This window comes from Saccopteryx leptura, chromosome 6 (genome assembly GCF_036850995.1).
Source record: "Saccopteryx leptura isolate mSacLep1 chromosome 6, mSacLep1_pri_phased_curated, whole genome shotgun sequence".
NCBI classification, from domain to species: Eukaryota; Metazoa; Chordata; class Mammalia; order Chiroptera; family Emballonuridae; genus Saccopteryx; species Saccopteryx leptura.
Window position 1 is genome coordinate 33980394 of NC_089508.1, and position 27790 is coordinate 34008183.

Consider the following 27790-nt stretch of genomic DNA (forward strand, 5'->3'; position numbering starts at 1 on the left):
TCTCTTATGACTTGTAGAGTTTCTGCTGAGAAATCTAATGATAACCTAATGGACCTTCCTTTATATGATGTATTCTTCTTTTCCCTGGCTGCCTTGAGGATTTTTTCTTTGTCATTGGTTTGTGATCATTTCATTACGATATGTCTTGCAGTAAGTCTGTTTGGGTTAAGGTAACTCAGTGTTCTGTTTACTTCTTGGATTTGAGGCTCTAATTCTTTCCACAGGCTTGGGAAGTTCTTGTCTATTATTTGTTTGAATATGTTCTCCATTCCATTTTCTCTCTCTTCTTCTGATATACCCATTATTCTTATGTTGCTCTTTCTAATGGATTCAGACAATTACTGTAAGGCTTTCTCATTTTTTTAATTCGTGAGTCTCTCTTCTCTTCTCTCTGTAGTGTCTCTAGTTGCCTGTCTTCTATGTCACTAATTCTCTCCTATATCTTGCCTGTTTTATTAGCTAAGCTTGTTATCTCATTTTTCAGTTCATGTATTGAGTTTTTTTTTTGTTTTGTTTTTAGCTTTTTTTTTTTTTTGCATTTTTCTGAAGCTGGAAACAGGGAGAGACAGTCAGACAGACTCCCGCATGCGCCCAACCGGGATTCACCCAGCACGCCCACCAGGGGCGATGCTCTGCCCACCAGGGGGCGATGCTCTGCCCATCCTGGGCGTCGCCATGTTGCGACCAGAGCCACTCTAGCGCCTGGGGCAGAGGCCACAGAGCCATCCCCAGCGCCCAGGCCATCTTTGCTCCAATGGAGCCTTGGCTGCGGGAGGGGAAGAGAGAGACAGAGAGGAAGGCGCGGCGGAGGGGTGGAGAAGCAAATGGGCGCTTCTCCTGTGTGCCCTGGCCGGGAATCGAACCCGGGTCCTTCGCACGCTAGGCCGATGCTCTACCGCTGAGCCAACCGGCCAGGGCTTGAGGTTTTTTATTTTTTTTTTTATCTCCACTTGATTCCTTTTCATAGTTTCAATTTCTTTGGTGATGTATTCTTTTTGTTCATTGAATTGTTTTTCTTAGCTCTCTAAATTGCCTTTCCATGCTTTCTTGTATTTCCCTGAGTATTTTTAGGACTTCAATTTTTAATTTTCTGTCATTTAACTCCAAGGTTTCCAAGCAATTAAAATTTTTTCTAGAGATTTTTCATCATTTATCTGAGCTACATCTCTGTCTTTTGTAGCCATAATATTTTATTTCTTTTTCCTTAATGGCATTTGAGGGTAGTATTGTTAAAAACACTAATAAGAGATGATTAAAATAAATAAAATAAAAGTTGAAAAAATACAGTGAAAAAATGAAAATTCTATATGATAAGTGGAACAAAAAGTACATAGAATGGGGAGCTAGAGCTGGGGAAAATGACAAAGGACAGAAAATGAAATAAAAACCATACAAAATGCCACAAGAAAAATATAATCCAGAATAAAATAATTTTGTGATTAAGGATGATCAAATGAGAGAAAATGAAAAAGAGAACAAAAGAAGAAGAAAAAAGGTTAATGTTTTTGAAATGTAACCATCATAAAAAAACAAGAATGAAAAATGTAACACCTATGGATAATGAAGTTCAAAAGGAAAAGGAAAGAACAAGATGAAAAGAAGATAAAATGACTAAAGTGAAAAAAAACAGATAAAAAAACAAGAAAAAATTTAAAAAGTTATAAAAAATGTAATTTCTTCCTGGTTTTCAGTGGTAGCTTCTTTTTTTTTCTTTTTCTTTTTGACAGGTGGCGCTGTACTACAGGTTTTGCCCCTGTGGTGCTCTTGAGTAGAGATTTGCTGATGAGTTGCTATAGCATTGATGTACTCTGGGCCTTAGTCCTGTTGGTAGGTGGGGCTTGTTAGGGTTTGCAGGCTCTGACAATGGGAGACTCGGTTTTCCAGGTTCTTCTCCCCACATCTCTTCTTTTCTGAGCTAGCAGCCTGGGGAGTCAGCTGTGAAGTTGCTCCAGCCACTGCTTGTGGAGCAAGAGGCTCTAAGAGCTGCCGAGTCCTTCCTCCAGCACCGCTCAAAGCACAGTTCTGGGTAAGGCTGTGCCAACCAGAGCTGCCAGCAAAAGCATGCAGGCAGGGCAGGGAGCCGATTGCTGATCAGGCACCTTTTTAAGAGCCCCCCAGGCATGTCTAGTATGCCTCAGTGCTCCGTGGTTCTTATCTCCCTTGTGCCTTGTTTGGATGCCTGCAGCTGGACCTCATGACTTCTGCAGTGCACTCGGAGGTCTGCTCCATGGGAATGTGCTTTCTGACTTGTATTGGCTGGCAGAGGTGCCCCACCCGGATAGGTCCAGGCCTAGGGATGCCGGCTCTTGTGCACTTCCTATTCTGTTGGTCAGGGACCTGGGCCACACAGAAACACTGGCTACAGCCCATGTGGAAGTCCACTGCTAACAATCTCGGGCCTAGTCATTCTGCCTGTGAACACATGCGCCCACTCCAGAGGTACCGTGGTGGAGCCACTCACACACCTCCCGTGATCGCGGACCGGGAGCACACAAAGCCCAAAGCCGCTCTGGCGCCGGCCTCCATGGGCAACCCACTGCAGCCACCTTCGTCGAAGTCTGCCAACCGCGCTAGCCTTGCGTCTGTGATCTCAGGCCAAGCCAGCTCATTCTCTCCTCTGCTTGATCATTTTCCCTAGTCTAGCTTCTTCCCTCTGCCCCAGATCCTTCGTTTCTCTTGGTTCCAAGTGAAAGCGGCCCTTCCTCAGATCAGTGAGGAAAGTGGAATACTCTGTTCTTCATCTTATTTCCTTCAGAGTGGATTATATATTCAGCCACCTTTTTGCCCAATCATACCTTTGTCTGCTGTGTATATATTTCAGATGCTCCTGAGATTGTTTCTTTGTCTCTATTTGTTGAAATTTCAGGGGAAGATATCGGGAGCACCCCTCATGGTGCCATTTCTCTGATGTCACTCTGTTCTCTTTTTTGTTTTTTTTTAAGTGAAAGGAGGGGAGATAGAGATACAGACTCCTATATGTGCCCAGATAGGGATCCACCCAGCAAACCCCATCTGAGACCGATGCTTGGACCAACCAAGCTATCCTCAGTGCTTTGGACTGATGCTCAAACCAATCAAGCTGCTGGCTACAAGAGGGGAAGAGAGTAATGGGGGGATGGGGTAAAAGGAGTGGGAAAGAAGCAGATGGTTGCTTCTTTTGTGTGCCCTGACTGGGGATCAAACCCAGGACATCTGCATTCTGGGCCAACACTCTGTCCACTGAGCCAACTGGCCAGGACCTGTTTATTTCTTTTTTTAGGTTTGTTTCCATATGCTCCTTTTTTATATTTAAAAAGAATTCAGATACCATTCATTGCATCTCTCATTTTCATTATTGCTAATATAAGCATTTAGATCTATATTTTCCTCTGATTTCTTACTCCAGAATGATTGAATTACCTTTCATCTTTATAATTCTATAGTGCTTTCTTCCATTCATCTTGCAGCTGAATATTAAAGTTATGAAAATAGTTTTTTCAGATTACTAAGCTATTAGTTCAAAATGTATAAAAGTGTAAGGGATACATAGAGGAGAAAATATAGAGATGCATAAAAAGAAAAAGGACCCAATCTTTGCTCTAGAAATTGTGTCCCCTAACTCCTAAATATGGACCTGTGATTATAGTCTATTTTCTTCAGCATACACAGTTGACACTAAGCAGACAGCCCAGAAAGCCAACTGAATGGTGTGGGAAGCGGGTGTGAAAATAAAAATTAGACAAGATTGAACCAAATGTGGATAATTAAAAGTTGACTATGTCATCATTAGATTATATTGTCTCTATGTCTGAGACTCTTTAGATACAAATGTCCAAGTTGCAGAGACTTTAAAGTTGCACACACTTATTTACCTTACCTCAGCCTTAACAGCCCGCGGCATTTCCTGCGTCACGTACCTGGATTCTTCAGCCTTGAGAGTCGTGTTTTTAAAATCAGTTGTCCTTTTTTCTTTGTTTTTCTTTTTTTTTAAATCAGTTGTCCTTATTTCCAAGGTTCCATCACTCACCTCCTTGCATGTATTTGCCTCACTTCCTTTAGTAGACAAGGTAGTATGAAAACATTTTTCACCTTCAAAAGTCAGTGTTACGTCTGAGATGGTGATGTGTTTTGAGCTTCCTTTTAACTCAGTCTTACTTTTTGTATCTTGTAGACACCCATGCTTCAGAGTGTTTTCCATTTTTTGCTTTGAAAATAACAAGCAGCAGCAAATCAGATAACAGAAGGACATTATAGAGATATACTTTATTTATAGAGCTGCATCTAAAACAGTAATCATTTTATTCATATCTGCTGAGCGCCTTTGAGTGCACAGGCGCATTACGGAGGGAACAATGCTTGCTGTTACATCGAGGAGGCCAGGTTGGGGGGCGGGTGTCGGAGGCTGGCAATGTGGAGACCTGGCACAGCACATTGAAAAACTCATGTAGTATTACACCAAAGTCACCTCACACAGGAAAATAAGTACTTACTTACAGTACTTCCTGTGCCTGAATTGTCAGGGAAAGGAAGGTTTTCTGAACTGCCTTGCTACCTAATCTCCAGTGTGAGGCTATGCTTGATTTAATAGGTGAGAGGAGTTGTAAGTTCATAATAATATTGAAGTGTTTGTTTTTCAAAAGTCTTAGAACCTCTATCTAAAACTTAATATCGTAAAATCTCCCCTCTTCTCCTAATTTCCTAATTTCTGTTAATGCACCACCTCTCTGAGTCACACTCACTGTCTTCCTCAGAATCTCTCTCAGGCCGGGGAGCAATTGGCCAGCCAGTTCTAAAGACTGCGTCTCTTGCATCCCTTGCTTCACACCTACCTAGTCCATAGCCTCCATTCCCTTTCCTTGAAAACAATGCAATCATTTTCTTCCTTAAAAACTTCATTTTGTCTGACAATGAAATACCTATTTATTATAGAATACTTTTTAAAATCCTGTAAGCTATAAAGTAAAAGGAAAAAAAGATATTGCTTGCTTGACACCACTGGTCAGAAATAACTACAACTATGGCACATTTCACTGGTCTTTCTGTCCATTTATTTATTTTTTATCTTTATTTTTTAGTGAGAGTAGGAGAGATACAGAGACAGACCAGGCATGCGCCTGGACTGGGATCTACCCCAACCCCTGTCTGAGGATGATGCTCTGCCCATTGGGGGCTATGCTCACAACTGAGCTATTTTCAGTGTCTGAGATGGAGGCTCCACCTGAGCCATCCTCAGTGCCCAGGGTGAGGCGCCTGAATCAATCAGGCCATGGCTGCAGGAGAGGAAGAGAGAGAAAGAGAGAGAGAGAGAGAGAAGGGGTAGGGGGAAGGGTAGAGAAGCAGATGGTCGCTTCTCCTGTGTGCCCTGACTGGGAATCGAACCCAGGACTTCCACACGCTGGTCAATGCTCTACCACTGAGCCAACTGGCCAGGGTCCATTTATTTTGTATATGTCCGCTTTCTGATTCTATTTGTTTCATATCCTACACTTTTCACTTAATGACTTATTATAAGCATTTTCCTTATATCATTAAAAATTGAATTGTTTTTCATTAAAAGTTAATTGTTTTTATTGTAGGAAACAGAAAATTCAGAAAAGTGTGAAGAAAACATGAATTTCCTATCATCTCCAAATCCAGAAATAAACTGCTGTTAACAATAGGACTTTTTCTCCTTCTATTATCTCTGTGTGTTTTATACAGAAGGGATCATAGTCTTCATTTTTCACTCAACTTTATATCATGAAAAGTTCTCCAAGTAAAGAAAAATTCTTCAACAATTTAAATTGCTACAGAATAGTCATTCATTTAACAAATATTTACTAAGTACCTATAATCCTGCCAAATACATACTATGGTCACTCCTGAATAAGACATATATGGGCCTTCCCCTCATGAATTTAAGTCCATTTAGTCACTTCTTCTGTAGTGAACATTTTTACTTCCCTATTTTCATCATTTCATTTTTGTAAACATGGTATAGATGTGGTATGATTAACATCTTTATATCTAAATCCTCATTCCTATTTCTGACTAATTCCTTTAGAAAGATTTCTAGAAGTGAACTTACAAAGAGTATAAACACTTTTAGGTTCTTGCTTCATAATAGTTTCAAGAAAGTTTGTATCAATTCTCATCCTTACCATGATGAATTCTGCGTTGACCACAGCTTTACTAACATCAACTATTTTTATTATTTTAATTAATAGTTTTAGAGTTATATCTCTCTATATATATATTTGTGTGTGTATGTGTGTGTGTGTATGTGTATGTGTGTCTGAAAGAGACAGAGAGAGAGACAGAGAGAGGGAAAGATAGGGGCAGGCAGAAAGGGAGAGAGATGAGAAGCATCAATTCTTTGTTGCAGCTCCTGAGTTGTTCATTGATTGCTTTCTCATATGTGCCTTGACCAAGGGGCTACAGCAGAGCGAGTGACCCCTTGCTCAAACCAGTGGCCTTTGGGTCAAGCCAGCAACAATGGGGTCATGTCTATGATCCCACGCTCAAGCCAGTGACCCTGTACTCAAGCTGGTAAGCTTGCGCTCAAGCTGGATGAGCCCGCACTCAAGCTGGCAACCTTGGGTTTTGGAACCTGGGTCCTCTGTGTCCCGGTCCAATGCTTTATCCACTGCACCACTGCCTGGTCAGGATAGTTATATATTTTTTCTGAGTTTGCATTTTTTTTATTCCTAGTGACGTTAAACTTTTTCCCAGTGTATTTATTGGAAATTTCTTTTTCTGTGAAACTTCTTCCTTGCCTTTTGCCAATTTTATTATTATTATTATTATTGTGGGCTCCATGGAGGTTCTCTGCAGGAGACCTCAAACTGATTTACCTATAATTCATTCTGCCATCAAATTAATCTTTTAAAAATACAGCTCCTTCACACCGAAAGGATGAAATCCACACTTCTTATTTTGATATTCAGGGTTTGCAAGCAACTGTTCAATCTTATATCCTAATATTCTCTACATAGGTTATACCCCAGCCAAAATGAAGTGACCATTATTAAATATGGCTGTGTTTGTCCACTTTCTGGGCTATACTATAGCCACTCACTTTTTTTGGTATTTTAGTTTCTTATTTCCACCCTTACTTTTACCTATTGAAGTTTCACCCCATTCTTCAATGTACTGCATCTTTTCATATACATTTAAACCTTATAATTGCCCTTATATGATATTAATATCCTCACTTTTGAGATGAGGTGGAGACTCATGCAGGTTCAGTGACTTGGCCAAACTACCATGCAGCAGGTCAAAGTTCTGACCCAGGTCTTCTGATGCGGATCCCCAAGTTCTGTCCATCCCACCAGAACTCTCTGATACTGAGGGAATTTTGGTGGTAAGGGTGCTCACTACCTATTTCAAGAGACACCTAACAAGTTCTTTACACCAGGTTCAAGGATCAGATCTCCTAATTCAAATTACGCTACTCAGAGTAAGTTCAACAGGATTTTGATAGTCAATGTCCAGTAACTAACCAAGAAGAGTAATCTTGGTAATTATTCTTGTTCTTGATTATTAAAGAACGAAACTCTTTGATGTCACATACCTTTTCCTTTTGCTTGGCCCTTATTATGTCGTCATTTTCAAATACCACTTTGACCTCTGAGCTGTTTGTGATGTTATGGAGATCTGTGACTTCTGTGACTTCTGTGAAAATTCTTATATCTGGGGCCTCAGAGACCTCGTTTTCTGGAACATCCGTGAGGTCGCAGATATCGGTGGTGCCTTTAAATTCTGAGAAATCAACGCTTCCTATGGTACGGATAGGGTCTGAACACATGCAAACCTGTGGGGTCTGTGCAGCTGTGAGGGCTGCAATGTCCACGGTATCCCCGGAGCCTGTGACGTCTGTGCTATTTGTGATTTCCGAGAGGCTTGAGACTTCCGACACTTTGGAAGCTTTGGTTTTCTCCTGATCCAAGAGGGAGATGAGTTCCACCCATTGAGAAAACAAGGTGTCCTGTTTGCACGCAGGGGGGCAGAGCTGTAGGTAGTAGCCTCGGCCACTCACCAGCTTTACTCTGAGTTGCATGTTCGCAGCGTTGTGCACAGACAGCGTCACAAACTGCAGAGGGAGAAACCTGCAAACAAACACAGAGGCCTGAATGGAGATTATCCAAAGCTCCTTCCTTTTATGCTTTATAGCAGTTTGAGGAGCGAGACATAGGTCAACAGGCTTGTCTCCCACACAGGCCTGGGTAGGGGCAGGCAAGGGGTGAGGCAGTGCCTTCTTGTGGCCGCCACGCTCCCAGGTCTGGTCCTTCATGTAGGAGGCTTAGAACTTATCGTTTTTAGTACATGTACTCGGGCTCCTGGGGATCATCTCACTTGAATCCATTTACTCCTAAGACTCCGATGTAGTAAAAAAATCAGAGTATCAACTACTTACCACGAGAAATTGTCCTATTTAATCCTGCAAAATTGTGAGTTAGAGAAGTTGGATGATTTGCTGTAGGCCATAGAGCAAGTTGGTGGCTTGGGAGAAGACCACAGCTAATTCTGCTAGAGGTTGGGATGCTGGGGTAGTGGGGGGAGCATAATCTAAGAGAGGCAGTTTGAGTCTTTGGTTCCTGTTACTTAAGTTTAATTTTGTTTTTCAATTGACTTCCTGTTTGACTGCCAGGTTGTCATAAACTATTTTCTCAGACTTTTAAGGTGCAGTTCTCTCGCCTGCAGCAAGGAGTGCAAGTGAGATGCTCCCTTGTAGCAACTGTCACCAGTGATCTCTATTTTCAGCTCCTCAAGGGTAAAGCATATTTTCTGAACCATCCTTCTCCTCGTCCTTTGGCAACTCACCTGGTGAGCACCAGTTTCTCTGGAGAAGGAGATGTGAAGAGACTTTTAAACAGCGGTTCTGAATCTTTCTGGGCGGCGGGCGTCAGATGTGCTAGCAGCATCACGTCGGGGGTGTTGCGGCTGCAATTGGTCGAGCAGATGCCTACAGCCACCCAGTTGGCTCGATTATGAAGGTAAATGGATTCACCTTTCCTGTTGACCTAAGGCAGAGAACAGGAAGAGGAGTTTTCTGATTAGGTGCATGGTCCCGGCAACCCCGCTTATCTAAACAGTGTAGGAAATAATGAGGAAATGAGCATGCGATGCAATTTTTTCACTCACTTATTCATGTGAATTCTTAGAACTATCACAGTGAAAAGGCAGACATGGTCCCTGACCCGTGGAGGTCTCCCAGGGAAGGTGAACATTAAACAACGGTCACTAATTATTACTGTAAGAATCGTTACCAAATCCAAGTTCAGGGTGCTGTGCTGTGGGACACAGAACAGGGGACTTGACTTAGAGGGGGATGGAGGAGTGGTGTGCTGGTAAGTGTGTAACAACTGTCTCTTGGAAGGTACATGGACATATATTTATTATAAATTTTACTGACATAAAATATAAGTATTAATAGAACACAATTTACAAATAGTGATATATAATGCCCTTTTGTCTTAAATTCCATTCAACCAATTGAGTCTCACAAAAGTTGTCATTGACCTTTGCCAAACCCTTAAATCCATAGCCTCAAATGGAGTGAAATAACAGGAATAATGAGCCTTGAGTATCCGTTGCCTCTGCTTTTAATAATTAATTTTTAATAGTGGCTGTGTTTAACAAACACTTGCAAAATGTCTGAACACTCACCAACTGGCCAGTCCTGGACCCCCTGGACATGCGGTTAGAGAAGTCTCCCCTGATGAAGGCACTTCTCACTGAGTGAGAACTTTCAGGCCGAGGATTTGCATGTGCAAAAAGCCCCCAAACCCAAGAACCTCAGCCAGTAGGTTCTCTGCCAGTTGGAAGAGGAGGAGGCTGGGAAGTGGGAGGATGGGGATGTGAAGAAAGTCAGAGAGGTTCCAAGCAACACTTGGTTTCTCACCTGAACAGTAACTTGTTCAAAAAATAAATCACTTAAAGACAAACAAATTCTGAAAGAGGTCATAGCCTACACTATTGATTATGTACCCAATGCCATGCCCTCTTCTTCCCTATTAATAGAATTCTGGTTTTGTTTAGAACCCACCCCAGAGATGGTGCCTCATCTCAGGGGTTAAATGATATTTAACCTAAAGTCAGTCATGGTGACCCATCCCCTGCCAGTAATTGCTTTTAGCAGTGGCATGTGACCCAGGTCTGGCCAACGAGACACTAGTGGGAGCCTCCTGGTTGCTCTGGAAAAGGATTCTGAGCTCTCACAAAGATGTAAGGACAAGAGGCATCTCTTGTTGCTGGAAGCTGTCACTCTCCTGTTTGCAGGGGATGTTCAAGGGGAGCTAGCTTGAGGGTGACAGAGCAAAACGAGGAACCTGGGTCCTTGATGACACTCTCTGGGTGAGCTGATGCCTTGTGGTTCTTGCACTCTATTTGAGATAATTTTTTTTTTCTTCGTTTAAACCTGTTGAATCAGGAACCCTTATGACTTACCACATGTTGAAGGGCCTGATATGGGGCCATGGATGGTTTATAGAATGCTATAAACTGCCTCCCCCAGAGTTCATTAGAACATGCAAAGGTTATTTGAAAAGTGTGCAAGAAGTGTGAAAAATAAAATAAGAAGATTATTAGTAGGAACGAAGCATATGGGAAGTAAAGTACATAAAACGATGACTTATTGCATGAGTTCTGTGGCATCACTTAAACATCAGTGTTTGTGGAGGTGTCGCCTCCGGCCTGTGGCTCCGCAGCTGGAAGGTCTCCCTAGTTCCCAGGTGTCAGTGCAGGGAGGTGTTTATGGAAGATAAAGAGGATGCCGTGCTCCTCCCTGCCACCCCACCGTGGAACCAGCAGAGGAGCTCTGGAATGGGTGTGTTTTTTTAATTTTTTTTTTAAATTTTTTAAAGAATTCCTGCTACAATTTTCTTTTTATTTATTTATTTTTTATTTATTCATTTTTAGAGAGGAGAGGGAGAGACAGAGAGAGAGAGAGGAGAGATAGAGAAGGGGGGAGGAGCAGGAAGCATCAACTCCCATATGTGCCTTGACCAGGCAAGCCCAGGGTTTCGAACCGGCGACCTCAGCATTTCCAGGTCGACACTTTATCCACTGCGCCACCACAGGTCAGGCTGGAATGGGTGTGTTTTGTGCTCGACGTGGTTGTGGCATTGCAGTGAAGTTTAGGGGTATGGCCCACACCACTGAATTCATTTCCTTATTTCTTTGTCTGACTATTTTAACGTCGAATGTCCAAAGGAAAGTTAGGACTGCTTCCAAATGCATTTAAATGTAGTTTCATTCATAATGTAGCTACATTTCTCTGAAAGAAAACTTTTCTCCCTGACACAAGTTGGCAATCGTAATTTACCTTTAGAACTAAGAGCCAAAATTTACTTTAAACCTTATTTGTGTCATAAAGGTTATTCTTTAAAATGTCTTCTGAGTCTAAGAAAGGAGTTATCTGACTGCTCTCCTGTGGCAGGATATCCTAAAGATGACTGCGGGTTCTTCCCGTAATTTTGGGCAGATGAAGATAGACAATTACGGTAGAGTTAGGACAGAATTCCTAGGTTAGAGTTGGGAAAATTTGAAATGAATTTTGCCTTCATATATCATCATTATTTTCAGTTGTTTTTAAAGCTCTAAAGCTGTTCCCTTTAACTGTATCTCACATTCCCTTGTCACATTTAAAACATTTCTCCTCCCAACCTTTCCAGTCATCTTCAGCTAAGTGAGTGAGGTTATTGTAACATAATTCAGGGCTCAGAGACTTACCTGGATAAAACTGCCCTCTAACACAGGAGGCGACAGGTAAGGGACATACTCCCCTCCATCCGACATAGTTTGGAGGTGTCCTGGGCTGAGCGAGGGTGGGATGGCGATGGCATTTTGCTCACTGATCCTCGCGGGAGACTTCCTGTTCTTCTTCCTCATTGTGCTGACACGCAGGTGTTGGGAAACCAACCAAAGTGGGCAGACAAGGAACAGATGCAGAGAAAATTTAATATGACACTTATGTAGCCTCGCTTATTCATTCAACAGCTTTTATCCACGTCTAGGATGTGCTAGGGACTTGGCATACTGGAGATACACCTCAACGGGGCTGATAAGATCCCTCCCCTCAGGCAGCTTTTACACTGTGGGGAAGCAGAGAGCAAAAAACTTAAAAAAAGAAAAAAAGAAAAAGAAAAAGATCTTGGGTGATAAGGGCTACAAAGACTCTAGAACAGATACAGGGAATAAAAGGCGCCTGGGGCTTGGGGCTGGCCCCATTGACTCTCTGGGTTAGGAAAGGCCTCTCACAACATATGCCCCATGCCCCCCAAACCATTATTTTCTGTCTTCTTAATTAATGTACTACTCTCCCTTCCAGCATTCAGGGTTCACAAGTCATTTTTTGTAAATAGATTATAAACACTGTGCTACGCTGAGAGCATGTCTTCCTGACCATTCACCCATGCCCGAGGCGGAGCTGTGGGACGGGAGGTAAATAGGGGATCTGGATCTAATCCATGACAGTTATTCATCTCCTGCTCTCTCTCCCAAAACCTCTGCAGCAATGGCTCTGCATCACTAGGTCTCATCTACTAAGAATCACAGAATCTCAGGAAGGCAACAAGGCCGCAGAATAGAATTCCGTTCAAATGTTCACCCCTCTCTCTTCACAAACTCCATACCGGTTAGAGGAAGAGTCCTTAGCTGGCAGCGGAGCTCCTGTGGACACATTTCCACCTCAGTTCTTCCTAGAGACTTAATTTTCCCCCTGGCCTGAACTAATGGGTACTTAGTGGACCTGGCTCCTTACTGTCCTAGTCAGAGCCGTGGGGCACAGAGGCCACACTGCTGCCTGACATCCTTCGAGCGTATGACTGGGCGCGGTGAGTGTGGGAGCTCCTCACAGACCTTCTGCTGGTGGACACTAAATGAATGCCTCCCTAGCGCCAGCTCACGCTGGAACATACGGGAAGTAAAATGAGTCAAGAAGAACAAAAAAGTAAAATAGTCCAGAGAAGTGAAAACATAAGAAGAATGAGACCAAAAAAAGAAAAAAAAAAAAAAAAAAAGAAGCACTTCAGGAAAAAAAGAAAAAGAGAGAGAAGAAACAAGTGCCACCTAAAATAGAAAGGAAAATAATAACCAACAGAATTTACTTAGTGCTTGTTGTGTGGGAGGCAATAACAGCTTACGTGCCCTCATTTAATTCTGGTGACACTAGGAAGTAGCATTATTAACATAATCATTTGATACATTGTGCAATCGAGGCTTGGAGATAGGAAGTAACTTACCCAGCGTCACACAGCTAAACTCCCAGAGGAGGGAAAGAGGAAAAGAAAGCCTGGAAAGTAGAAAAGGAAGGGAAAGAGAAAGGAGGAAGAGAGACAAAAGGGAAGGAAAGCATGCATGGTGTATCTCACATGGTCTCATCAACACGCACCGTCATATCCTACCTTAACTCATGACCAAGCCCCAGGCCTTTCCGGGAGACTGTTTTAAAACTCACTTCAGTTTGGACTTCTTCTTTTTCATGATGAAGTCTTTTGTGAAAGAAACACAAATAGAAAATAAAGTATCTAGTACAATTTCAAGAAAATTTCAATAGTAATCCTTATTTTTATTTCAAATGTGAGCTTCATGGTTTAAAAAGAGTTCTTCCAGTCAAACTAGGTGGGTGAAATGTTCAGAGGGCTGCTGTCTATATCTGAGCTAAACTTTTGTCAACGGTCCTACTCATGGTCTTTTGGCAAGTAGAATGGGCAATCATAAGTCTATAGCTCATAGTTGGCCAGAAACTGCCAAACAGTGAAATCCTGGGCTCCTATAGCCAATGAAGATATTTGTTAATGTGACAAAGGAAGTAATGTAGATGCAAATAACCTTTATGCAGTGGAGCTTTGTAAGAAGCCTGAGAGTTTTCTTTCTGTACATAAGCCAGAGTAGCATAAACAACTCTCTAACTTCCCAGCTGGTAGTTATTGAATGTATGCATAATATTTATATATACTTATATATGCTTATGCTCAATATTTTGACACTTGTGTACAGTTCTCATATCCTATTGTGATTACAGTCACTATAGACAATTCTATCTCATCTCCATACAATTCTGATTCAGGTAACCCCTTCAGGAATACCTGAACCAGGTGAACTACAACTATAGTTACTATCAGAATTTAAGAGGCACAAGGCCAATGTGAAAACTGGGTTGGTGGGAATATAATGGATTCTGGAGTCAGACACATCCAGGTTTATATTTGGACTCTATCACTTGCTACTTTTGTGTCTTTGGACCATGTTACTAACATCTCTGAGCTCAATTTCCTCATCTATAAAATGAGGATAAAACTAGCCAACTGAATGCAGTGTTGGGGTGAGTGAATGCACACTGATGTATAGAAAACACTGAACAAGGTGTCTGTCTCTCTTGATTATTGCTAGTTTCATATTTCCCACATTTCATCCATTCTAAGAAACATGTTTTTCCTTAGCTTAACAACTCTGAAATGGAATAAATCTTGTGACCACTAGGAATAATGGCATGGTGGTTGTCATTTGGCTGCATATGCATGAACTTAATCATGGTTGTTCATAATAAATTATGTACATTGATTGTAGCTGGGTTGCATTTAATTGCCATTTAAAATATGTTCCTAACGGGTTACCTGAAAACCTTTTGTTGCTATCTTCTGGTAAAATTGAGAAATTCTAGGACATAACTTGCAGAGTGCATGTTGGAAACCCAGGAAAATTTTCCAGAGACTAGAATGGAACACTTCTTTAAGAAATGCACAGAGGATGGTGGCATGGAAGATGACTAATTATGTGTGGAAGACATCTAAGTAATAAGAAAGCATTGAATTATGTAATTAGTAGCATTTTTTTTTTCTTTCTCAGTGTCCACAAAATAATGGTATCTTATAATTGACGGTTGGTTCAGTGGTAGAGTGTTGGCCCAGCGTGTGGAAATCCTGGTTTTGAAGCATCCCCCCTCCCCATATCTCTCTCTCTTTTTTCCCCTCCCATAGCCATGGCTTGAGTGGTTTGAATGGTTTCAGCAAAAGTTGGCCCTGGGTGCTGAGGATGGCTCCATGGCCTTAGCCTCAGGCTCTAAAATAGCTTGGTTGATGAGCAATGGAGCTGTGGCCCAGCTGAGCAGAGTATCACCTAGTAGGGGCCTGCTGGCTGGATCCCGGTCAGGGTGCATGTGGGAATCTGTTTTTGCCTCCCTACCTCTCACTTAAAAAAGAAAGAAAAGCACTGTTAGCTTTCAGTAAAAGGTAGAGAGATTCCATATTAAATCTGATCACAGACCAGAAGCCAATGCCAGTGGTTTAACAAGGAAACTAAGTTCAGAGAAGCAATCCCAGAGAAGCAATGAGCTGCATACATTTCAGGGGTGGAACTACTTCAGTAGTTTGCGAGAGCAAATTACTTTTGCTCTAGCCTTTGCATAATGTCATCAGGACCTCCCTATCTGGATAATGTTCCAAGGATGACCAAGGCCCCATTAGAGCTAAGAATAGTGTGGGTGTGAGGTACTACCCTACGGTGGTGGTGGTATGTCTTCAGTTTCCCAGGAATAAATGCAGTCATTAGGAATTATTTTTTGGAACCAGGAAAGCTTGAGTTTTAATGGAAACTGAGAAGGGGGAGGGAGTGTATGTCTGGGAGACAGTGTAGAAGTGTTTCTGTGGGCTTTTCTGACCGCCTAATTCCGAGTGTTGTCTACAAATGCTCCTACAATGTTCTCTATAAGTATTTGCTATTTACCATTCCCATGTGGTTTCCCCCCTGGTATTTTGTTATAAAAAAATTTCAAACCTATGGCAAAGTTGAAAGAATTCTATAGTGAACACCCATATATTGACCACCTAGAATCTCTTGTCTTTTTCTTTTATGTTATTTCAGTAATGCCAGGAAAGCTCTTAAATGACGGTGTTTACCCATCACCTGTTAAAGCTGTTCTCTGTGATACTTGGTGCCAAGGCTAGTTCTTCACAGTGCTTTGAAGTGTAGCATTTGCTTAGATGAATTTTTCTAAGATTCTTAACACACTAAGAAACATTTTTAGGATTGAGTCCATCACAATTCCAGGTTGCAATTTTGGTTACACCTTTGAGAAGTCTAAATATTGTGGCTTTTCTCTCCTGACAACAAGATCTCCTCAACTAACCTCTGAGCTTTGCATAGAAAAGCCCCGTGTTCCGATCTTCTCTCCCATTTGAACAATTAAAAATCACTGTCTTTCCACAAATTCATTCCATTCTCAGGCACTTGTGGAAGAAAATTGGGGTAACCATTTGAAAAATCAAAATTTGTAGAGAATCTGGAAAACTTATTCTAATTTCAATCTCAAACTCAATGAAATTATTTTTTAAAATTCAGCAATCAGATGTTGTTATTTCTGAGCTTTCCCGCTTGTTCGGGTTATGGTACAAAAAAATGAAACTAGAAGGAAAAGAAGAAAAAAAAACCCAAAAAACCAGACACTTTGTCCTGGGATTATTTGAAATTGCATTGAACTATCCATTCCTTTAACTTCAGGTTCACAGCAAAGTTGAAGTAACTGGAGAGTCACTTACACAGAGGCGAGGTTGAAACAGACCTCCGGAGATCTCCTGGATGTTCATTAGAAGATGAGTCTCCAAATATCACGTTTCCAACTCTTCACATTTCTTTGGCAGAAGGTGTTTGTGTCTAGTGGCCAGGCAACTGACTAGCTAGTGAAAGAAGCCCTGGCAGCCAGGCTGATCCGGGCATTGTTCCATCGCTCCTGCATCATAATGGGCTGACATAGCCTCCCAACGAAGACAAGAGCCATGGGGAGGAGCAGCCTAAAGTGAGGTTCTGAGATTCGGTATTGTCACTATTCCAGGGAAGCCCAGACAGCTCAGGACTGGTCATTCTGGTTGCAGTGTAAGGTTTTCAGATGAAAACTCTGGAGAGAAAAGTCAATTTAGCAATAGAATCACCATAGAAAAGATATACCGAGAAAGTTGAAAATACTTTATATCATTCATCATTCAACTGACACAATTGATACCCGATATCCCCGTTTCCAGAGACAAACATATTTAAGTCACTCTGAGCTTTGGTGAGGAGAAACTTCAAAAGAATGTATGAATCTCAGGGGCAGAGGCCTCTGTCTTCAGACCGCCATCACTGAGTGTATTCTGGACACATCCTGAGTAGGCACTCAGTCTTTGTTGGACGAACGAATGGGTATAAATACACACACAGTATTTTCTTGAGGCTGTGTGATTAGGTTGCCTCCGCTTTTCTGTGTGGCTAGGAGGTTCTCCCCTTCCCTGTGACAGCATCCTCTGTTGCCTTCTGCATTTTGTCACGTACCACAGATGCCTACCTGTGTAGTTAACTCCTCATCTGCTCATGAGGATTGAAGGGCACAAGGGGTGACTAGCTGACCACTGAGGCTTGGAGATGGCCTTGGTGGATTCACTTCCTGTGAGTCACCATATTCTAGATTGAAATACTGGCTTTGGACAGGGCCCAGAGAATACCCAGTCTCTCCGAATAAACATGAACCATCTGAGTTTTGAGAGGATAGTGTTCCTATTTCCTCAAGAATTGTAGCTTCCCTTGGGGACCAGGCATTGGTGTTGGAGAGACCACAGGATCCACTCCCATAGGATGTATATCAGGCAGTTTTCCCAGAGACAAAGTTGAGGGTTGGTGTCTAACTAGACTGTTGAATGGCATCAGGCTCTGGTGACAACTAGCTCAGCCTGCAGGCAAGAGCGGCCTCTCCATGCAGGCTCAGAGGGTTTCCCATTATTTTGGCCTCAGACACACCCTTTGCCATCTCCTCTCTGTAACAACCTCTTTTGGATGAACAAATTCTTCCTCTAGTCATCGGATTGCCCTGGACTAGATGGCCTGCCACCCATTTCTTCATTCAGTATATTTATTGCATGATCCACTTGCCATGGAACTGTTCTTCTTGCCTCAGGGCCAGGAAACATTTTTGCATAAATCTGATCTCATCTCTTCCAAGTTGATGTTATTAATTTAATTATGATGTACCTTGATGAAAGTCTTTGATATTGTCTCTTCCATTTTCTTTTGCAGCTACTGGTATATTAAAAAGTGAAGAAATAGCAAAAGGAGAAAATAAAAATCATGCTATATTTTAAAAATTAACTTTTAAGATATTAATGCTTTTTAACACACACAGAATGTAAAACCTTACATATAAATTTCATTTGGAGTGGATGCCATAAGTCAGAATTTGAGGCTCTTTGTTGAAGTGAGGTTCATGCATGACCAGTTAGTACTCTGTCCTGTACCTCACGAGATTTGCCCGCTTGCTCATGCCTGCATGGTTTCTTCTCTGTAGATCCCATGTTCTAAGCTTGGGATATGAAGTTTTCCTGCCAGGTTCTGTCTCTGGTTTCTTGGTGAGTGTAACCCAAGGTCAATTCTGTTCATCAGCTCGGTAATGAGTACCTACAGCTTACTGGGCTACAAAGGTGAACAGCTTCTGCCTCAAGGAACTTCCTGTCAAGTCTGGGACGGGTCATGTGAGCAGATTATTCCGCGGAGATGCAGTGATAAGCAGGAGCACAGATGAGGGGCACTTAGTTCAGTCTGGGGATTTAGGAAAGGGTTCCTGGAAGAGTTAATGCCCAAGTTAAATTTTGAAAGATTAGCCAGCCTGAGGAAAGGCACTGAGGCATGAAATGACATGGTTTAAAGGGGTGACTGCAAATGGTCAGGTATTACATAAAGTTGGAGGGAAAAAATATAGTTGGTGGAGGGGGAGACTGGATTGTAGAGGGCCTTGAATGCCCTCCTGAGGGCTTGGACCTCATCTGCTACAGTAATTTTCTAAGGAAGCGTTTTAGCAGAGGGAAATTTATGTTCTGGATTGATCATTCTGGTAGCAGCACAAAGGATGGATTTTGGGATGACAGTTCTGGAGGTGCAGAGACCAGGTAGGTAGTAGTAGAATAAAAAACAGGGGGTTAATTTAGGAACTATATATTAACAGAGTTGATAGAATTTGGTGACTAACTGGATGCGGGGAGTGAGAAGAAAGAATGACTCAGAGGTTTCTGGTTTGGGAAACTGGTTAAATGGTGGTGTCATTAACCAGAAAACAAAAATATAGGCAGAGTAGCAGGTGTGGGAGGTAGAGAATGAGTTGTTTGTGGGAACCCTTGTCTAGCATGTTGTCTTGTGTTCAGTGGGTGTTTAGTAAATAACATTGTTTTTCTGAAAACTTCAGTTGCTTCCCAATGCTCTTAGAATATCTGATGTATATCATAAAGTGTGTATATGTGCATTTAGTATTACACCCAAGATCCTATACATTTGTGAGTGTGATCTGGCTCCATTTCTCTCCAACTGCTCACAAAAATTAGGGGATATTTCAAAATGAGTATGAAGCAATAAAATACCCCTAATTTTTGTGAGCAGTGTATATCTCAGACCACTTCTCCCTCCCTGATCATACTTCTGTCTCCCTTCTGATGTATTGTTTAAGCCCTTTTCTGTCTGAAATGCTCTTCCTCCAATTCTTAATGTGTGGGCCTTATTTTCAGATCTGAGTTCAAATGTTACCTGTTTAGAGGGCCCTTCCTCGATCTCTTGACAAGTGATTATCTCTCAGCTCCAAATCCGCCATTGCATTTTGCATTGTGGTGCTGGGGCTGGAACTCTGCAAACTACATTTATTTTGCCAGCTGACTTTCCTGTTAGGTTCAACAATAGGTTGCATTAGATTACAGGGAGCTTTGCAAGCAGAGGGAGGGAAGAAGGGACTTATGTTCCTTCCTGTTTATTTTTGTTTCTGTCACTGTCACCCTGACAACAAAGAGCAACTAGTTCTAGACTTTTTTTCCATCTCTCAGAACAACTGGGCAGTGCCCTCTCCTTAGGGTTGAGTCTTAACTCCAAAGGGTCTGACTTTTGAGCTTCTAGATTCTGATTATTCTAACCTCTTCAGCCCTAGTGTGGTAGTTGTTTCCTATAGTTACCATCTCTGACATCTTAATGTTTCCTTTGTGCTTTTCCATCTTTCCATCTATTTAACCTATTCCTAAAGTCTCCTAGTGTGATTTCTGCTTTTTTAATGGCTGGACCCTGACACAGTAACTGAATATGATTTAGGCCTCCACCCACTTTTTCTCTAATATATCATTGCATTTCTTCATAGACTTTTCATAATCTGTATTTAAAAAAAAGTTTTTTTTGGCTTTCTCATTATCATTTTCTCCAAAGACTGGATATCAGTCTTTGTCTCATTCATCACTGTATCACTAGTGCCTAGCACGGGGACTGGCATACTAGTATAGAAACTTAATAAATGTGTTTAATAAATTATTAAATTATTACAAAAGTTTACAGGAGAAATATTGGTAACTGACCATACAAAATGGTCAGAACTGAGCAATTCTTTAAACTTTTGGTTCTAGGCTAAGTTATTGATGAACAATGTACCTTTCTGTTAGAGTTGGGCTTAATATTTCTTATAAGCATGTTAAAATGTGATGTATTATTTAACTTTGATTCATCACCATTGGAATAACAAGATAGTTTATCTGCTTTGAATTCTATACTTACACAAATCTCCTTTTTTTTTTCTGAAGTTGGAAACGGGGAGGCAGTCAGACTCCCACATGCGCCTGACCGGGATCCACCCGGCATACCCACCAGGGGGTGATGCTCTGTCCATCTGGGGCATCGCTCTGCTGCATCCAGAGCCATTCTAGCGCCTGAGGCAGAGGCCATAGAGCTATCCTCAGCACCCAGGCCAACTTTGCTCCAATGGAGCACAGGCTGCGGGAGGGGAAGAGAGACAGAGGAAGGGGAGGGGGCGGGATGGAGAAGCAGATGGGCATCTCTCCTGTGTGCCCTGGCCAGGAGTCGAACCCAGGACTCCTGCACACCAGGCTGACACTCTACCACTGAGCCAACTGGCCAGGGCCAAATCTCCATTTTTTATAATTGGGAATAATAATGACTTACCTTGTTAGGGTTGCATGAAGATCAAGGGTTCATTAAGGGTTAGATCCACAAAGTTTTATTGGCAAATAATTTTAAAAATGAAAGCCATGCAAAGAATCCACTTGCTGTAATATGCAACATCACTTAATAGCATTTACTTGGTAAACTTAATCTACTTATATTTTTTTCATTGTGTGATAGGGTTTGAAATAACCCACACATAGAACCAAAAAAGCAGGTTAAAAAGAAACTGCTTAATTTCCACACAGCTATAAGCAAAAATCTAAAAATGTCTTCTCTAGTCTTTTATTTAAATATCAACTACTAAGACAAAGAATATATGTCATTTATATGTAATTCTAAAATAATTTTGGTCAAATAAATGCAACTAGATTAGATGATAATGAGACTTCTACTGTGTCAAGTAGAACAATTCATTGAACCTATACTTTTAAATTAAATTTCTTTTGTATCTATTTCAAATGACTTTATATTTTTTCCCTTTTCTAACTCATAAGGAAAAAATGTTTCTTTTCTTCTCCAGGCTAATTGGGCCACGAGGGTCCTTAAATCCAGCCCCTCCTTCTTCTTTCTCCATTTGGAACCTTACTCTTACATTTTTAATATGCCCACCATTGTTTGTTTCTCTTTTCTCAAAACCTACAAAAATGTTTCCTCCACCTTGTTATCTGTTCAAGCTACCATCTGGTATCTTCCTTTGTTATGCACAAGTTCCAAAGAATTCATATTCATGGTTTGTATTCTGCAATGTCTTATTGCCCTCAACCCATTATTGAACTTGCATTTGTGTAGCTCACAAATAATTGCCAAATCAATAAATCTTTCTGAGCCTTCATCTTTCTTGACATTTCTTTTTTACAGTTAATTATTCTTCCTTCTTGAAACTTTCCTTCTTGATTTTTGGACACTGCTCTACCTGGCTTACTCTTGTCTACAAAATGCTCTTCCTTTCATTCCATTCCTGGCCCTTTTCCTCCAACACTCCAAACAAAGATGTGCCCAATGGCCTTGCCCTCTTCTCTAACAATTTTCTGTTTCTATAGCGTAGTGTTTAAGAGTATGGACTCTGAGCCAGATTGCTAAATCTGAATCTTAACTCCTCCTCTTATTAGCTATGTGACCATGGACAAGTTGCTTAATTTTTCTGACTTAATTTCCTCACCTGTAATATAGAAATGTTAATCCTTACAGGGTTTTGTCAAAATTAAACAAGTAAAAAGTTCTGGCTATACAGAAAGCTCTATGTAATGTATTTCATTAAACAAATATGTTCTGATGCCTACAAATATATACATATGCCAGGAAATCTTCTAAGGTCTTGGGGATAATTTAAGTAAATAAACAATCATTCTTGCCCTTATACAGCTTACATTTTACAATAAAATAATTATCATTAATTTCCTATTATTCTCTGGAATACCCTTCTTCCTGCATCATCTTTAAAACTGTATACTTCTGCCTAGTCTGTGGTGGTGTAGTGGATAGAGCATTGACCTGGAATGCTGAGGTTCTCGGCTCGAAACCCTGGTCTTGCCTGGTCAAGGCACATACCACAAGCAACAAACAAGCAACAAACAACTGAAGTGAAGCAACTGAATTGATACTTCTCATTCCCCTCCCCCTCCTCTCTCTGTAAAATCAATACATAAAATCTTAAAAAAAATGTACACTTCTCTTAAGACCCATTAAAATGACATCTTATCCCTTGAAATCTTACCTTTTAGGAGGTTATCATTTGAACTCCTCCAACTCTTTAAATCTTAATTATGTCATCATTTATTACATTTTACACACTCTGTCTTTAAAAATTTTTTTTATAAGAAGTTTATTTATGCATCTGTGTATAGATGGGCTGAGACCCTAATGGCATCAGCTCTACCATGCATTTTTAAGTATCAAACATCAAATATGGTGGTTACATGAATTTTTATTATCTCCCTTGATGGAGTTTAATTTTAGCTACTACCTCCATTCATCTTCGTAAGTAATAGCATGATATACATTGAACTCAAGCACATAGTAGATGAACAATAAATATTTGTTTTTCTTTTCTTTTTTTTTGAGTGACAGGGAAAGAGACAGAATAAGAAGGAGAAAAAGAGATAGAGAGAGAAATAGAAAAGGATCAGCTCATTGTTCCACTTAGTTGTGAATAAATATTTCTTGAATGAATGCCGGTAAAGTACTGTTCATGATCTTTCATTTGACCTCTATTAACTAACCTTATCTTCTTTAATTGCAAATATAAAAGAAAACGTAAAATATAGAACATTTTGGCTCTGGTCAGGTATCTCAGCTGGTCAGAGTATCATCCTGATACGCCAAGGTTGTAGGTTTGATCCCTAGTCAGGGCACATAATTAACCACTGAATGCATAAATGGGTGGAACAACAAATCGATGTTTCGCGCTCTTTCTATAAAAATTAATCAATCAATGAAGAAATTTTTTAAAATGTAGAAAATATTTTATTTTCAACTCTAGAAATACCAAATATTTGTTGTTCACAACTTGGCTTTATTCATTCCCATCATTTGTTTACTTTGTTTACTAGGAGGTCAATTTTTGTTGTTCACTTTACCAAGTATCCCTTACAGCATATTCAATGTCCCCTGTTATCACCATTTGAAAAGTGCCTCTCAATTTTTATTCAAGGAGCCATGTGGCTACAATATATTTCATTTTTTGCATTTTTTTATGGACAAGCACAGATTTCCCCCATTTTTCACTTCCTTTCTAACATGATTAAAAAGGTTGTAGGTATTCATCTGAAATTTTGTGGTTTATTACTTACCTTTCCCCCCTCCATGCCAAAGAACTGTAGATGTTTGAAATTTGTGGCACCTAAACCAAGAATTTAGTTTTTTACCTCCTAAATTATCAATTATCTTTCCTTTAAATTTGCTAGTTATTCTCAGCTGTGACAGGAAAGAGCTGACCGACTGCAGGTTCTCCACTGTTTTCTGATCCATATTTTCACAATGCTACAGATCACATTACTGCAGTAAAACAGAGTTACATTATGCCACATTTCAAATCTCCTTCATATCAGTTAACCTTGTTAGGTCATCTTAAGTATGTCTTTTATCCAGGCAGAACCCCATCAGAATGCGTGACAGTCTTATCTTTTTAATAACAAGGCCAACACAATAAATTTTTATATAATGATCAAGGATTTTTTTTTTATTCATTAAGTTTCAGTATCATTACAGAAAATGTTATGGTACAGAGTTGTTTAACATTATTTTTTCTTTGCTCTTGATTTCCACATGAATGCTGGTAACACTAATATCTGTACAAGATCAGTCTTTGATTTAATTTTTTGTTCTGTACAATTTTAAATGTATTGGTTAAAAAGGCTGTCAGCACTTAAGGAAGCATTTTCCCCCCAGTTTGTTTGTTCAAATAAAAGGTATCCAGTTACTGCCCAAGAGTACTGTGCCGTGAGGCGACTGGGGTGAGAGACGTCCCTGGAAGCTCTGCGAGGATGGTCTCCTGGAGGCAGGCGGGGCCTCCACCCAGTCCCTCTTCTGTGGCACTGTGCACATAAACACGGTACGTGATAAAGAACAAGCAGAAGCTCTCTGGAAAGCGGTTATGAAGCATACTAAGAAGGGAAATCCAAGTGTTGCCTACGCTAGTATAAATAAGCAGACAGCCTTGATTTAAGAGCATAAGTAGTTGTTTAAAGATGAGAAAAACACAAGTTCTGCAGGCACCTACTGCTGTCTACTAAAAGCTATCGCTATCAGATCTAGCATTGAACACACAAAGCAATTTGCAAGAAAGGAAAAATTTGCTTTGATATAATCAGAATAGAGTTGTCTGTTAAGATTTATTTTTAGGTGTTTTTTTTTCTTTAAAAGGTATTTAAATTCTTTGAAATATAGTTCAAGATGTTGACTATACAGATCAACTTTTATCCAAATCAGAAAAACTAGCTGTGCCGTTGCATATTACAGGATACAGTCAATGATATGTGGACATGCATCAAAGCTTTCTCCCGCTGGTGACCATCATAGTCGTCCAATGACCATGACGTCCACCACCTCGCCCTTGTGGAGCTCCACGTACTGCTCTGTCTTTGGAGGTAGCATCAACAGTCCATTGGCGCTGCGCATGCTCATCAGACGGCTGCTCATCTGGTTACCTAGAAAGAAATACTCTCATTACAGTGGCATGAGCATCACAGTGGATACATCTGGAGCCCTTATAGTTCTTTTCAAAGTAAGAACCCATGAAGAGAAACAGGTCTTTGAGAGGAAGAGAAATGATAAGACTTTCCAGTACCTTTTTCAGGTAGCCTTATTACTGTATCTTACCACCTTTCCAATAACCTCTACAAATAAACATTAGAAATTATTGCTTAAACAAATAAAACCAGGATTTTATAGCATCGTGCAAAATGCCACAGAATTTCTCTCTTCAGGCTAAAATGCTATGTGTGTCTGAAAAGAGAGGCTTTTAAAACCTATTAAAATAATAGCAATAATAATAGCAGCAACTACCTGTTCTTTAGTAGTATTTACTAAGTGCCAGGCAAAGTGTCAGGGACTTTATTTAACCCTCTTGTTTAATTTTCACATTACTCAAAAGAGTTGAGGTAACTTGCTTAGGGTCCTGTACTTAACCACTGTTTTAGTTAATATCTGCACTTGGCCCTGGCCGGTTGGCTCAGCGGTAGAGCGTCGACCTGGCGTGCGGGGGACCCGGGTTCGATTCCCGGCCAGGGCACATAGGAGAAGCGCCCATTTGCTTCTCCACCTCCACCCCCTCCTTCCTCTCTGTCTCTCTCTTCCCCTCCCGCAGCCAAGGCTCCATTGGAGCAAGGATGGCCCGGGCGCTGGGGATGGCTCCTTGGCCTCTGCCCCAGGCGCTAGAGTGGCTCTGGTCGCGGCAGAGCATCGCCCCCTGGTGGGCAGAGCGTCGCCCCTGGTGGGCGTGCCGGGTGGATCCCGGTCGGGCGCATGCGGGAGTCTGTCTGACTGTCTCTCCCCGTTTCCAGCTTCAGAAAAATACAAAAAAAAAATACAAAAAATAAAAATAAATAAAAATAAAAAAAATAATATCTGCACTTGACAGGACTTTTGCTTAAAGAACAATACAAATTTATTGGAGTCACATCAAAAATGACATAAAATGTGACTAGAGAAGTTGAGTTAAAAGTTTAAACTCTACAGTACGTAAATATATGGAACTCTGAATTATCAATATGGCTTTACCAACATCCAGGGTATAGTAGTGTCCATAGAGACTCACATTTAACTGGGCTTTAATCTCATCTTTCAGGGTGGCTTGGCCATAACCCATGCTTTTCCTATAACCAAAGTTGTGCTCAGAGCTTATTGATTGAACAAATAGATAAAGACCTTTTATAATTCTAGATTTGTATTTCAAATGTTTTCTAGAAAAACTGGCTCCATGGAATAACTAAACTTTTATTATATATATTTTTTACTCTTGTCCTGTTATGCTGTACTGTTTAGAAAAATTTACCATATTTTTCGCTCCATAAGACACACTTCCCCCTCCCCCAAAAGTGGAGGGGAAAATGCCTGTATGTCTTATGGAGTGAAAAATACGGTATTTTGTTAAATATTTTAACACACCATTTGGTTCAGACTTTTTTTTTCTCTTATTTTCCTCCTTAAAACCCTAGGTGTGTCTTATGGTCAGGTACGTCTTATGGAGTGAAAAATAAGGTAACTCATCTAATCTTTCAAAAAGGAAAATGTATAATAATTTCAAACTAGGTATACCCAAGGAAGGAGGTTATATATATAAAAGTGTGTTTTGGCAGGACACATGCATAGACATACCTGCAGGTGTGAATGACTAACCTGTACTCTGTGCCCAAGGCAGTGGTTCTTGGTGATGCCAAGTCAGTATACACCGATGGTATTCTGGGCGAGGATCCAGTTTTACATCACATGATAACTATAAAGAAGAAAAGAAAACAAATTTGGTTACTTGACCATCTCTTAAAACTACAAGGTGGTGGAGGCTGTGCAAAGAATACAGGGGACATGGAAAATATCTTGACATTCTGCTGTTTCCACCACTGCACCTTATGTTCTTAATGCAGGAAGTCCAGAGGTTGGGTTGCTCTGATGAAAAGAGAAAAGAAGTCCAAGAAGTTGGTATTCATAGTGGGGAAAAGGGCAGATGAAAAAAATAGGGTCTATGTTTGAAGTAAAATATTATGGGTTGTGAGGACAGATACCTCTAACCTATGAATTCAAAAATTTTAACACTGAAAATAAGAGGCACACATAAACAAACAAACAAGATCACTATCCAATTATCTGTATGTCTTTCTATCTGTCCATCCATCCATCCATCTATCCAATATTTACTGAGGTGCTGTTCAGCTACACAATCATATACCAATCTTCAACATAAATGGGATGGCTATTTTCTTTTCCTCTTGAATGTTTCCCTAATACTCCAGTACTAATATATAGGCTCATTGAGACAACCAAAAGTAATCTCTACTAAAAGTTGTATTATTTTGATTTAGCCATATCACTGGTACTAAAATAATTCCTCTGAATGAGTCTTTGTTAGGAAATGGTATCTTTTATATCCTTCTAACAAGGATGGAAGCCTTTCCATCATAGCATCTTCAGTTCACATACATGATATAGAATGACTAACCAACCTTTAACCTGAAGCCATTGTTTATTTATTAATCTGTTAATAAATTCATACTGAAATCTGATAAGTTAAAGTGATAATGTGTTAGTAGCAGATACCTAACAGGTATTCTTTGGACAAGTTTATACAGTATATAATTATGGACAATAACCCAAAGATTAACTCAAACTTAGTGAAAAGATTTATCATAGTGTATAAGAATGAATGTTTTTTAACAATTATTTAAGTTAC

General features: G+C 40.5%; 2 protein-coding genes across 11 annotated transcripts in view; both read right to left on the bottom strand.

Moving 5' to 3' along the window:
- GARIN2 (golgi associated RAB2 interactor family member 2) overlaps window positions 1–19558 on the bottom strand; it is a 38985-nt gene extending 19427 nt beyond the window's left edge. Inside the window, exons 1-6 of one of the 3 annotated variants that reach the window (XM_066342540.1) lie at window positions 19498–19558; window positions 13365–13451; window positions 11692–11854; window positions 8782–8981; window positions 7532–8066; window positions 3857–4183 (exon numbers count right to left, since the gene is read on the bottom strand). In XM_066342540.1, coding sequence (XP_066198637.1) covers window positions 3857–4183; window positions 7532–8066; window positions 8782–8981; window positions 11692–11850 — 1221 coding nt within the window. In that variant the 5' untranslated portion in view covers window positions 11851–11854; window positions 13365–13451; window positions 19498–19558. Of the gene's footprint in view, window positions 1–3856; window positions 4184–7531; window positions 8067–8781; window positions 8982–11691; window positions 11855–13202; window positions 13225–13364; window positions 13452–16496; window positions 16548–19497 lie in introns of those variants that run through there. The other 2 variants (XM_066342539.1, XM_066342541.1) reach the window with 2 other exon arrangements.
- A 4490-nt stretch (window positions 19559–24048) lies between these two features.
- Window positions 24049–27790, bottom strand: part of GPHN (gephyrin) — a 509895-nt gene continuing 506153 nt past the window's right edge. For 4 of the 8 annotated variants that reach the window (XM_066388097.1, XM_066388096.1, XM_066388095.1 and 1 more), the window contains 2 exons: window positions 26743–26839; window positions 24049–25052 (listed from right to left, as the gene is read on the bottom strand). In XM_066388097.1, the coding sequence (XP_066244194.1) occupies window positions 24919–25052; window positions 26743–26839 (231 nt within the window). In that variant the 3' untranslated portion in view covers window positions 24049–24918. The remainder of the gene's footprint in view (window positions 25053–26742; window positions 26840–27790) is intronic. The other 4 variants (XM_066388098.1, XM_066388093.1, XM_066388092.1 and 1 more) reach the window with 1 other exon arrangement.